Genomic DNA, 12,790 nt, shown 5'->3' with positions numbered 1-12,790 from the left:
GACTTCTGTTTGCTTCGCCGTCATATCGCACTTTTTCTTTTATGTATCTTCTTTTCTTTTTCATCAGAGCACACACTTAGTCGTCCTGTGATTGGAAGGCCAAACAGCACCCTTTACTGAGTGGTTGGTTAAAAGTGACAGAGCTCCCCTCCTGCTCCTCTTGCTCTGGTTAGTTCGTTTGCGCTCTGCCTCTCACGAAGCGCCGACGTTCGAGAGGAAAGGAGATAGAGACATAAGGGAAGCTGCATGTTGACACGGCTAGTCAAAATAAGGACGAAAGAGAGAGAGAGGGAGAGATGGAGAGAGAGGGAGACAGAAAGAAAGAAGTTCACGTGAAAAAATGAATGTGTTTGACTTTGAAACGTTCTAATAAAGCGAGCATTGCCACGCGAGTACAGAGAAGGCAGTATTGAATTCTCACCCTCCACAGTAAAAACAGAAAAGCTGGGATATGATTCAGCCTGCCCAGATAAGCACATGATGGCGGCCTCGTAGTCATCAAATAACTGGAGACGCCCCGTTGTTTCTCGGAAAAAGAGGCAAACCGATTCGCGACAGACCGAGCGAAACGAGCTAGGGCATCATCGTCTTCGCGAAACGGCGAGATTAAAGGGACCATGAAATGATTTTAAAATCGAATTTCATCCACCGCACGTCGTAAAAGGTGGGAAAAGGAACACAAAAACACAAGACTAGGGAGCCAAAAAAAATTATTTGCTATAGAACTTTTAAAAGAAAACTGGACTCTTTTGCGACTTCTTTCCTTCGAAAGCTCTGCCTTTTCACTACGATGCATACGCAGAATCGGTGCACGTCAGCCGAATCCACATCGCCTATTGGGTAAGAGCCTACCTCACCAGCACCGCGATCGTAAACAATAAATAGCCGGCGAATGTTTCCTAAAAGTTTTGTTAAATAATATTCAGATCCACATTTTGTAGCATAATTAGAGATGTGTGGCGAAAATTGCCAAATTTGATAATGCTGAGAGCCAAGCGCCATCTATCGTGTGGTAAACGAAGCAACTACTGCGCGTGCGCAGTAGGGCAGGGCCAAGTTCAGAATGGTTATTTCCTTTGGTTTCCTTCCTCTCAAAACTCTGACTGACTGAACGTTTATTTTTCTACGTGTTCATCTCGCGCGTGCCGACTTCAAGCAGCAAGAAAGAAATGTACCTAAAACAAACCACGACGAACAAGAACGCTGGATCCACAAACACCCGAGAAGAGCGACAACAGCCGCGAATCCCGCTCCGACGAAACTCTCAGAATATAGGCCTAGCAGGCACTCCGACTCGGCGCAGCGTTGCTTCGTCGCAAGACCGTCTGCCTACGACCGGCTGGCGTACTGAATGGAATATGCCCGCGCTACCCTTGTGGACCCTTCCGTATTATAGTTTGATCGCTGACCTCAATTTTAGGTTAAGAGGTGAGGTCAATCTCTTCCCCTTGTTTTCCGAGGCAGTGTTGACGAACACTCGTCGAAAAGGGACCCTCGTCGATCCTCTCCTTGTTTTGTGTGATATAGAGCTGAAATAAACGCTGTATGGATTACCTTCGTAGCACGGTATGTACACTTTGTTATTGGTATGCCATTTTTATTCTGACAGACTGCACGTCACTGTCGAGCTGTAACAGTTCGTGGGAGGTATACGTGCAATACCGGTCCAACCTTTCTTTGCCGAGTGTCGCGTCAGTATCGAGTTGCAATTGTAAAAGATCGGTCCCGAAGCGCTTACCAACAGCGCGAATACAGCACTTCATCAAACGCGCGCGTCCGCTCCGAGTGTGAACAGGTATTTACGTGGCTCTTGCTGACAGTTCAAATGTATCTTTTTTAACGTCGGCTCGCTCCTGCATCTCCGAGACCGCGAAAAACGCCGCGGCAAATTGTTCCCATCTGCACTTCCCAACAGGCATACCGGCGTATGGGACTAGTCCCATGCTGTCGCTGTAGCGCAACGTATCTCATTGAATTTCGTTCAGCTGCGATGCGGCGATGAGAGGCGCCGATTCAGAAAATACGTCGGTGACATCGGCGCAGTAAAACCCACCGGCGCACCCCAACTCGCTAACGCTCCCATCTCCTACTGCAGAGAGAACTTCCGGTTCCGGAAACATCGTACGTCACGGCTTGTTTTGCGGTCAAGAAAAAGTCGATATTTCATTAATTTTTTGTGTAGAAGTTAATAAACCGAGACGAAAACGGATGCCTGTTCGGCATTCAGTGAACATTGACGGTTTATTGTAAAAGTTGTGTGGAAAAAGTAAAAAAGTCATTTCATGGTCCCTTTAAACGCTCCGGAGTCTCCAGGAGGAGCCAAAACGACGGGTGGGGGTGGCGCTATCTAATAAGGTGCAATTATACTGTCCCTCTTCCACACGGGCATCTTTAGAGTGAAAGAGGCGGCGAACACAGACACAGACAAACACACACGCACAGGCACGCACACTCACGTACTCACGCACGCCCGTATACGCAAGTAGGCATGCACGCGCAGCGCCTTGCCTGGACTGAGAACGCAAAGAAGCTGTTCTCATTGGGTGTCCTGTGTGTGGGTGTTCATTCAGTAAACATCGCTTCCAACAACAGGATGAAGAGAGAAACGACCAGACACCGAAGAGACAAAAACAAAAACAGATTGTTCTGAAAAAAAAAAAAGCGAATAGCCAGTCTCAGCTATACACGAGGACGGTTTGTGATTGCGGAAATAAATAATTATTGTTCGTATAATATTTTGTTTGGTTGGAGTTTTTGCCGAGTTGAAGTTATTTATGCAAACAAAAATACTCGCCAACGAGTCGTAGATTAAAATGTGGCGCGAAAGGGCACGACGTGCGAGAAAGAAACGGACAATGAAGAGGCGGAGAGGTCGTGCAGCGACGACTTGTTTCGCGGACAAAAGAACGCCGTTGGTGCAAGGGGTGAACGGCGAGCAGGCCAGCTTCTTTCTCAGAAGGCAGATTGTGTCGGTGTTAGCGCAGGTAATGTCGGCATAAATTAAGAGGCCGTCGACACCAACTGCGGGAACCACCACAGACCCAAGTGTCATTCTGTCTCTTTTTCTAAGGACTAGCGCTTTTCGGCACTTTCGTATTCACCGATCTGCCGTATAAACTAACATTTTCACGGAAAGACTATTACTGTGAATTTCCAGCGCATGTGTCCTTCGCGTAATTAAAGTAAGCGCATACCAAAAAAGGGTGGAAAAGTTTGACATTCAAGAACCGACAACCCCATTCATCCGATCGCGGTTCACGCGAACAAATGCATTGGATGCGCGCCTGACTTCGCAGGAACCAAGACAAGAGGGGGACACCGCAATCGCCACAGACGTGAAATCATCGAATCATTTCTCATCCAGAACGCAGAAAACAACGTTTCATCGGCTTATCAAGACGTTTCAACCTTATCAAGACGGGAAATAGAATTCCTCAAGCCTGAACTTGGAAAATATCGCAACTCCCCGTAAATACACAACATCCCGGTAGATCTGCCCGAACCTCGTGGTTCCCCCTTTCCTTCTCCTATCACCCCTTCCATCTCCCAGTTTCCCTTCCCCTTTATCACCTTTCCATCTCCCAAGTTTCCTTTCCGTCCCCCATATCACCCTTTCCATCTCCCTGTTAGCCTTCCCCCTTATCAAACTATCTCGTCGGCGTCTCGCTCAGGGTGCAATGTCTTTGCCCAAAATAAACGTCGTTGCTAAATGAAAGGAAGTGGTTGTCCTGTGCTTGTCCCTCTGTGTTTTATTCTTTCAATTTTATGTGTTGGACATCTCGTTTTCTTGAAACAGCGTGCGAAGAATCATTGTGAGTAAATGAGCCGTTGCTATCAATTATGGGGCAAGTACAGAAAAAAGGTCACCCCACAAATGCGCCATTAACATTAAGGGACCGCAAGGAGAATAATTATATCTGCCTTTGTGGTTTTCATGTACCTCTTGTAGGCATATGAAAACGCTTTTTTCCTTCGAGATATAGCCATATCTTAATAGGGATACTGAACCAAGGAATTTAGTGTCCATAATAAGTGGCGCACGTTCTTTCCACGAGCCAGCAGCCGCCGGTGTGCGCGAGCACACGCAACAAAAATGACGTCACAGACCTCCATTCGTGGTTGAGATGACAGTGAAATGTATGGGCTTCGGACCAAAGGAGAATAAAGACAAGTTTTTCATCTACACAGTGGTGCCTGGTGCAAAAAGTAAGCGATGAATTGGTCTAACAAGCACGTAGCTTTCACTTGTAGAGATGAAAAGCCTGTCTTTATTCTCCTGTAGTCTGAAGCCCATGCATTTCACTGTCATCTCAACGGCGAATGGAGGTCTGTGACGTCATTTTTGTTGCGTGTGCTCGCGCACACCGGCGGCTGCTGGCTGGTGGAAAAAACGTGCGCCACTTATTATGGGCACTAAATTCTTTGGTTCAGTATGCCTTTAACCAGTTTGGACCAATTTTCGGGAAAAATAATTTTGACGAATTAAATATTGCGCTAAAATTAAAGTCTCTGGTTCGACGTTTCGCTCCTTCAAAAGCACATTTATGTAGCTTCAGTCTTATGTTTGTCATCGTATTGTAAACCCAATAGTTTTCCCTGACAAAGAAAGTAACAAAATGCTACACAAAGCAGGCACTTTTCTCATGGTATGGAAAGAGTTCAGTTCAGTTTCATGTAGCGTAAAACTCTTTAAAAACTACTAACGCAACAAAAAAAAATTGGTTCTGTGTATGTTTATACAGCCTAGAACTTGGTCTGCCTCAACTGGCGACGAGTCTCCCAGCTGTAGATGAGCAATATAGCCAGTGCAGTACAACCGCTAGCCTGGCGTCTTTAACGTGTACCACGCAGTAGTAATACACGACTGCACGCCGGTACGATGCTCATCCAGATCGGAACGGGCAGGGGTGGCGATTGAGCACAGGATCCCTGGGTTCTGCAGCGCGAGCTTTCGCTCCACGCGCTCCGAGCTGGTGTGCGCTAAAGTGTTCGCTAGCCCACTCGGCCACCGATCCCCCCCTAAAGCGGGCAAGTGGCTTCGTCTACTACAGCGTTTCCATTTCGCACGCTTTCGTGCATATATAGTAGCTTTCACAGCGCTGTTCGTGAAACAAAGTAAGCGTGTGATTATAGTGATTCAAAGTGAATTCTTATGTATTATTGTCCTTCGAAAGGGGAACAAGAGATGGCGTGGACGCGGTTATGATCAACGTCCATCTGAGAGCTTATACCCGTGCCACACGGGCAACTCGAATTTCATTTACAACGAATGACATTTGTGTGATCGGCGAATCAGCTCGCAATCTGTCGCGCGTGGAACGCGCTACGCCCGGAGTGTCGCGCGCTGATTGGCCGTCCGCGCAAATGTCATTCGCTGTAAATGGCGTTCGAGTTTCCCGTGTGGCACGGGTATTAGGCATACGCTATGCACGCGGAAAACTAAAAAAAACGCGGACCTAAATATTTATTCGGGATGATTGCGTGCGTGCAACGCTGCTAGCAGGAGTAACGTCGTGCGCCCCCGGGACCTCTCCACGGAGCACAAGTGACTGTGAAATGTTGCGTTTGCGGTGTGCACCGTAGCACTAAAATCTAAAGCGAAGTGCTTCTGACAGGGTCATTAATTCTGAGGGAGCTCACTGTGGACGGACTGGGGCAGTTTGAAACGGGACGCACGCCGAATACCGCTAAAAGACGCTGGGCCGCCCGATCGCAATAGTATTTACCCACCGGAAGAAACGGACGACTTTGGCTCGGTTCAGCTGCCTCGTTCGCGTAATGTAATACCGCCAAAAAATTGAGTCTGAAACAGTGCAGCGTTCACGTCAGTCTTCTGTATTTATTTTTTTGCATTGCTCAATATTTAGCTCAGCAGGAAAGTTCCAGCTCGAATGACGCTCGTGTTAGAAGTTACAGTGGCATATTCTAATATTAATCAAGAAATCGACCCTTCTCGTGTGCCATGCCTAAGAACTGTGCGGTGGGTAGGTACCCTGATACAAGAATAAGTAAACTCAAGTGGCTTGAAAAGGCCGTGGTCGTAAACAACACATACATTTGGCGCAGTTCACACAAATATAAAATTATCAACTCAGATACTTTCATGTCCATTTATGGTGTGTTAATTCTAATTAATTAAAGCACCCAACAAACTCCGTTCAGAGCAAAAACTGCCAGATCGACGTATGCGCGATACCAGTAGCTGTGCAATGTCAATATAAATCACGGTTAAAAGGATTTAAAAAAAGAAAAAAAAAAGAAAAGAAAAAAGAGATTCTATTTGGTGGCAGGTGAGCGATTTAGTGGAAGCTCCCCTCTATCCCTTTTTAGTAGAGCGGACGCTGGAGAGGTCGCCTCTTCTCCAGCGTCCGTTCTGCTGAAGGGGAAGGAGAAGGATAGAGATTCCCCTAAACTCTTCACCTGTCAGCGAGTATAGTTCTCAACAGTTTGGTTCTCGAATTCCGATCATTCCTCTCCCGGCTCAAGTATAGCCCAGTCAGCTGCGAGACTGCAGCATGACAGAATGTAGGCTGAAACTTTACTGCGTGCGATGTAACCAGTCTTAAGGCCGGACACACGACCTCGATAAGCTGCGTGAAACGGGCACCTTGTTCACAAGCGCTCACAGCATTTCCTTACGCACTTCTCCAGAACTGACGTTGCAGGCGACAAGAAAAGTCTGTTCGAATGTCCTTTGGCCCCGAGGCACGTTCGAACGTCACTCTGCTTTTCAGTCTAGCACCAAGGATACGTGAAAACTACCCAATACGACTGTTCACTTCTTATACTTGTCCTTGGTCGATGCGCTTTTCGCGATCTTGAAGCGAGAATGTCGGGCAAGTTGTTACTTTTGCTCGAGTTCGTAAGAGATGCAACCGGCTCATAAAATAAAACGAAGCACTTTCGCATCCTTGGTGGAGATGGGCTCCGTGCAGTTGTGGCCCCTGCTCACACCCTACGAACAAAGGATTCGGTTAACCGTCTCACGTAGAGTATCGAGCGTACACTTGGCGAGACCAATGTCGTTCGGTTAAGCTGGAAGTACGGGTCTACTAAGCACCTGCTGAAGAGAGGACGCCACCCCAAAGGGTAAAGGTTTGAATTTTTGGTTTAATATGAATCAAATTTACAGTATACACTGGCAGTTGCGAGACAGAATGCAGTGCAAAGTTTCATCTCTGTACATGAATTGTGAAGGAGATTATAGTCGTTTTTATCAGGAACACACTGACGTCGTTCAAGAAAACTATCGTTAGAAAACTAGCGTGTCTTTTATTTTTACTATATATGCAGCAGAATGCCTCGAAAGTGCAACTCTTAAAACAAAATTTCAAAGAGGTAATTTATTTCATGCTAACGTCGCACTGAAGAATTAAATACATCTGTTGCCTTTCATGTCGTCGACAAAATCTTAACATCCTTTATAAAAGACCTCCATAAAGTAAGAAAAGCAATGCCACAGTTGCAATGCCTATTGAATTCCACTCAGGAAAAACGATTAATGAGTCTTTCTGTTTGTCCAATTACCAAACGATAGATTTCCTCAAGTGAAATTTATGCCAAATAGCGGAATGGAGAAATATGCGTTCAAAGTACTTGAACCTCTACCTTTTTGTTTTGGCATCGGTGGACAGAAAATAATTAAAAAAGTAAAGCAGTGTAAAAAAATGAAACGTTCTAGGAATACTCTCTAGATATTGGTGAATGCAAATATGACATTTTTCAAAAACGAATTTTCTTTGCAGAATTCTCTTTTTTCATGGTAGTATGACCGAGACTTGTACGTAACGCGTTACAAGTAATGGATTACTTGTAATCGATTATATTTTACTGTAATTTTGTAACGATTCAATTACTTTCTTTAAGCAGTAACGATACTTGTAATTGAATTACTGTTTGGATGTAATCGATTACAAAAATAGACATTACAAATTTTCTCAATTTTTTTTTTTTTTAGGAGGGCCCGGGAAGGGGGGGGGGGGGGGGGGGAAGATGTGCTGGAGTCAGCTCTTGTCAATCATCAATTCTTATTTTTTTATTTTTCAAAACCACTTAGCACGGGACCTCGAGGGTTAGTAGGCTGCTTGAACGTGCTTCGTTTCCTGGATATATATATATACACCAACTCATCTCTGTGACGTCACGGCGCGGTGGTGGCGCGTCGGTCGCACTTCCGGTCTGGGGCTGTGGGCAGAAGTCCCCATGCCAGGCGTGTATTCCTGCGTTGTTTTGAAAGGAACCAGACAAAAACCTGCCTTCTCGTCAAAACGCCGGGACTGGGACCGTACCAAAAGAGTCGAGAAAGGTTTGAAGGTCAGTTTTCACATGCTCGGTTCGTCCTAGAATCTGGATATGTGCCGTGAAAAGGGAAAAACAGACGCCCTCGAACAACGATTGCTTGGGCGGGAAGCACTTTGGGTTGAATTAACGGATACTTATGGTCATCAGATTTACTTGTTTTGTTCCAACATGAACGCCAGAAAACCATCAAGTTGTGCGGACCACCTGCGGACTGCGTTCAGTGCGTCTTCAAGTTCAAACCGCCGCCTGATCGTTCGAACTGTCGTCTGCTCTTTCAAACGTTACTGCTTGTCGTCTGCTTTTTTAGACGACGCCGGCCCGTAGACCAAATGTGGGCCGATACTTGCTATAAGAAGTAAGTGCAGGCCTCAAAAGACTTAAGTTTGAAGGTTGGTAAGAAGGCTCAATGTAAAAAGTAAATACAAGGAGATGCTGATCATTGTTTCCAGTGACCATCACTGACTTGCTATGCCTAATTGACTTGGTCCGATTCTGCTTGCGATTTTCAGTATCGACGTCGACCATCTCAGCTACGGTTCACGTTTTTGTAGCCCGAGCGGTGTCGTGACTGAAAATTGCGAGCGAAATCTCATCATGCGAATCGGGTTTTAGCGTACATACTGCGGCGTTTACACGGAATGAATCGCCACATGTCACATTATTCACGCGAAGTTTCGTGGTGTAGTGATCCTCGGTAATTTCGCTGACGCCGCTCAAGTAGTCAGACATCGCCAGGAAGACGTAGAATCAACAATTCGAACGCGAAAAAGAGCAGGGGGACTCACACCGACGCCGTCAATATCGCATTTCAATGGTTTGTTTATGGGCGACGGCGAGCTTTTTGCCCACACCCCCATCGCGCATGCGCGGCGCCGGTGGCGTCCGCTGGGGGCGCTCCGGTTTGTTTGTAAACATGAGTTGGTGTATATATATACGTCGTAATAAACTTCGAATTAGTAACTCCGACAGTACGCATCTTTGACTTATTAACTTTTCAGGTCCATTGTGTTTATATTTACCTTAGTTTACCTACATATATATATATATATATATATATGTAGGTGTAGGCTAATGTATATGTAGGCTACATATATATATATATATATATATATATATACTTTGGTACACCGCAGACTACGTCCGGGTATAAAATATGGCGTCTTATCAAGCCTCTTGTGGGTAATGCATTTAAACGGCGCTACTTTAATTTTATTAATTTTTTTCTCACGAGATGGATGAGGTGCGTAGGCGTCAGTCAAGCAAAAACGGTCAAGGTTTCTTTTTTTCGAAAAACTGAGCGCCATACTTCAAGGATTCTGCTACCGTAATAAAACAAGTCGAATGAAAAGTAATGTGTGAAATAATCCATTACTTTAGAGTAATTTTTCCAGTACTTTTTGAGAATGTAATGGTAAATGTTATTGGTTACTTCTTGCAGTAAAGTAATTGTAATTGTAATCGGTTACTTTTTTTCAGTAACGTGTACAAGTCTGGTGTCCCACTAGGCGACGTGAAATCTAATTACTCGATAAAATTAAATACAAATAAAAAGCCCCTTGAAACCCTTTCGAATCACTCCTTAAAGGGCCCCGAATAATGAGTGAGTGCACGCAGAAGGTAGCTTTGGCAAACCTCCTCACCAACCCCGCATGAAAGAGAAAAGTCATAATGGCCAAGTCCGCCGCAGCAGCCCACCCCCTGTAGCCAAGCGGTGGACACCCCACACTCACAGCACCCTTTTGTGATTCACCCAGCGGCAGCTGCGGCCTTTCCGACCTGGAGTGGCGTTGCCCCGTCTACGCGACGACGGCTCAGGCGGCCACCGCTCCGGCGAAGTCGCCCTCCGCGACGCCGCCAAGCACTCGGAGATGCTTCCCCGCCTTTCTCAATCCTCGTCGGTCGGAGGTCAAACGCCCGTTTCACTGCGGTGCTCCTAGCCGCCGCGGCGCTTGTCGACGACCACGATTCTTGGCGCTCCAACGCCGATTGTGTGCGTTTTGTGAATGAACGGTGGCAGCGTGCAAGGGCGGGGGTCGACGCGACGACACGCGCCGTGCCGCGGATGGTCCTGTGTGGTCTTCTTTTCGCGTTCTTTTTGTATTTACTTCGTTCGTTGTTGGTTTTGTGGGGTGACGGCAACGATGAAGCCGTGCGCGCTCCTCGGAAAAAGGAGGCTTGTTTTGCGTCCGCGTAGCCCTCGCCACACAACCGGGAGCTCCGTGTTGTTCTTTCACGGAGTACCTCCCTTCCCTCCTGTGCGTCGATGGAGCGAGCAATGGTGTGCGGGGCGCAGGGTCTAAATACAGTGTTTCGAATAAACTGCAGTCTAGAAGTTTAGTGCGCATATTCAACCACTGTGTGGATGGGGACAATAATTAGTTTTCACCACTGTTCTCGTTATTTAATGTTTCTAAATTGACATTAACACCGGACGTGGGATTGCGGCTAAATATCCCTGGGATCTTGCCAACAACGCAATACACAAAAAAATAAGAAAAATGAAGAAAGCTTTGAGTGAAAATTGGAAACATCGATTAGAAAGAGCATATATATTTTGTAATGCTAGTTATTAACTGATAGTGTGAGCTTCCTTTCGAATTTTGAATGAAGCAGTTGGTTTCTAGATGGCCGCCGTTGTCGCAAATGAACATTTAGAAGCAGCAATATTTCAAAAGGAACATTTCAGAGTTTTGAGAATGGATTCACGCGCTCTTACGCCTGTCGATCCAAAAACATTTCCTACAGGCTGATACAAAGATGTAAAGGAGTTATATGCGATTTGAAGAAGGTGGTTTCTAGAGTGCGATTTGATAAACATGGCTCGCCAAATGTCGATATGTAGCTCATAACGAATGATAAGCAGAAGCGTCAAGAAAGAGATAATGTTGCGCAATTACCACAATCATTTACTGATGAATGCGTTATGTGCCGCATAACGATATGAGAATGGGGCATTGGGCGTTGCTTATCTTTTAATCAACCAGGGAGACCGGGAGATTAAGTTTTTTTTTTGTCTAGATTTTGCACCGCCGACTGGCACTGCGTATGTGAGATATTTGGCGGTAATTATGCCATACAATGTCCAATCCCGAACCAATAATCACTAGCGGAAGGCACACATCAAGAGTAACTTTTGTGAAATATGTTGCTTTATCCTAACATTGGTTCACGAAAGAGGAGGCAAGAGAAGGTCGAGATTGTTCTTTTAATAAATGTTTACGCTTTTCAAGCTGTCGCAAACCGGCAATATCCTTCTTCAATTCAAATTGTACCTAATAAAATAATAGAAGAGAAACCTTTGCCCACAGGCGCCGGAAAGCGCGCAATGAAACCGAAGCATGCTCCACTGACGTGGTGTCCCAGGTGAAAGCCGACATCAAAAAGGTGACTCACGGATATCAGCAGAACTGCGTGCGGCAGCCACGGCCGCGATAATCCAAGAGGCCGTCATTATCCGGAGGAAGCACCGGTAGCGGCGGTCCTGGAGTGCCATGACCGGCACCGCACGCGCACACCCCGCTCGCCACGACGTGTGGCGCACACGCGCACAGTGGCAGGCCCCGTGCTGTCTCTCGCCCCGACAAGGACCGTGCCCCCAACGAAGCACACCGACAGCTTTCCCAACGCGTGCAGGTCGCGTTTAACGGGCGACGAGAAAGCGAGTTGCCTCCGATCGCCGGTTCCGTCGCTCCCCGAGACACGACCAAACACTCGCGGAGGTCCCTCCGTTTTCTGTGGAGACGCGCCTCCGACAGAGCCAAGCCAACCAAGCCGCCGATGCCAAAGCCGCCGCCGCTGCCGGTACTAAGGGCGACGCCAGCGCCGCCGCGAACCGCGCGGGCCCCTTACGAATGAAGCAGGGGGAGGCGCGCGCTTCGGGACCTCGGAGACCATGGGGGAGGCTCTTCGGGTTCCGTTAGGTCCCTGAGGGTCTCGAGCTAGTCCCCACGTCGGTAAGGGCGCAGCGTTGGGGTCTCGCGTTAAGGGGACTTCGCGTTCTAGGTGGGGTGAAAACGGTTTTGGCACCGTGATGCGGCTCATGTGGGTGGACGCACATTGGGAGGATTGACCAGAGGGTGTGGTGGAAGGGTAATGGACGGCAACGCGGAGTGTTCTCTGCACACGGCACGTGCATTAGAGACGATATGAACGTTAAATAGCGTCGAGTGTTTTTGATAGTTTCGGGGGCTTTGTTCTCAAATGTGCTGCTAAGTAGCACACCGTTCTCGAATTTGTATCCCAGCGTGCGCACCGCAGCTCGAAGAGCGTGTAGCGTAAAGTTGCGCTGCAGAACCCAGTGATCCTGGGTTCAATCCCCACCCCTGCGCGCTTCGATATGGATGAGCATAGAACCGGCGGGCGGTCGTGTATCACTACTGCGTGATCCACAGGCTAGCAGTCGTACAGCACCGGCCAAATTTATCATACAGTGGGTCAGGCACGTAGCCAGGGGGGAGGCCCATGGGGCCCAGGCCCCCCCCCCCCCCCT

At 47.2% G+C, this 12,790-nt stretch overlaps 1 protein-coding gene across 2 annotated transcripts in view; it reads right to left on the bottom strand.

Moving 5' to 3' along the window:
• The window catches only part of LOC8035728 (roundabout homolog 1), a 219,573-nt gene extending 207,507 nt beyond the window's left edge, over positions 1-12,066 (bottom strand). For both annotated transcript variants that reach the window (XM_029995107.3, XM_029995108.3), the window contains exon 1: positions 11,695-12,066. In XM_029995107.3, the coding sequence (XP_029850967.2) occupies positions 11,695-11,794 (100 nt within the window). In that variant the 5' untranslated portion in view covers positions 11,795-12,066. The remainder of the gene's footprint in view (positions 1-11,694) is intronic.
• Positions 12,067-12,790: the final 724 nt, after the last annotated feature.

Source organism: Ixodes scapularis, unplaced genomic scaffold (genome assembly GCF_016920785.2).
Source record: "Ixodes scapularis isolate PalLabHiFi unplaced genomic scaffold, ASM1692078v2 PGA_scaffold0__279_contigs__length_252992795, whole genome shotgun sequence".
In the NCBI taxonomy this organism is placed as follows: Eukaryota; Metazoa; Arthropoda; class Arachnida; order Ixodida; family Ixodidae; genus Ixodes; species Ixodes scapularis.
Note: the sequence above shows the minus strand (reverse complement) of the source record. Positions and strands in the feature narration are given on the sequence as shown.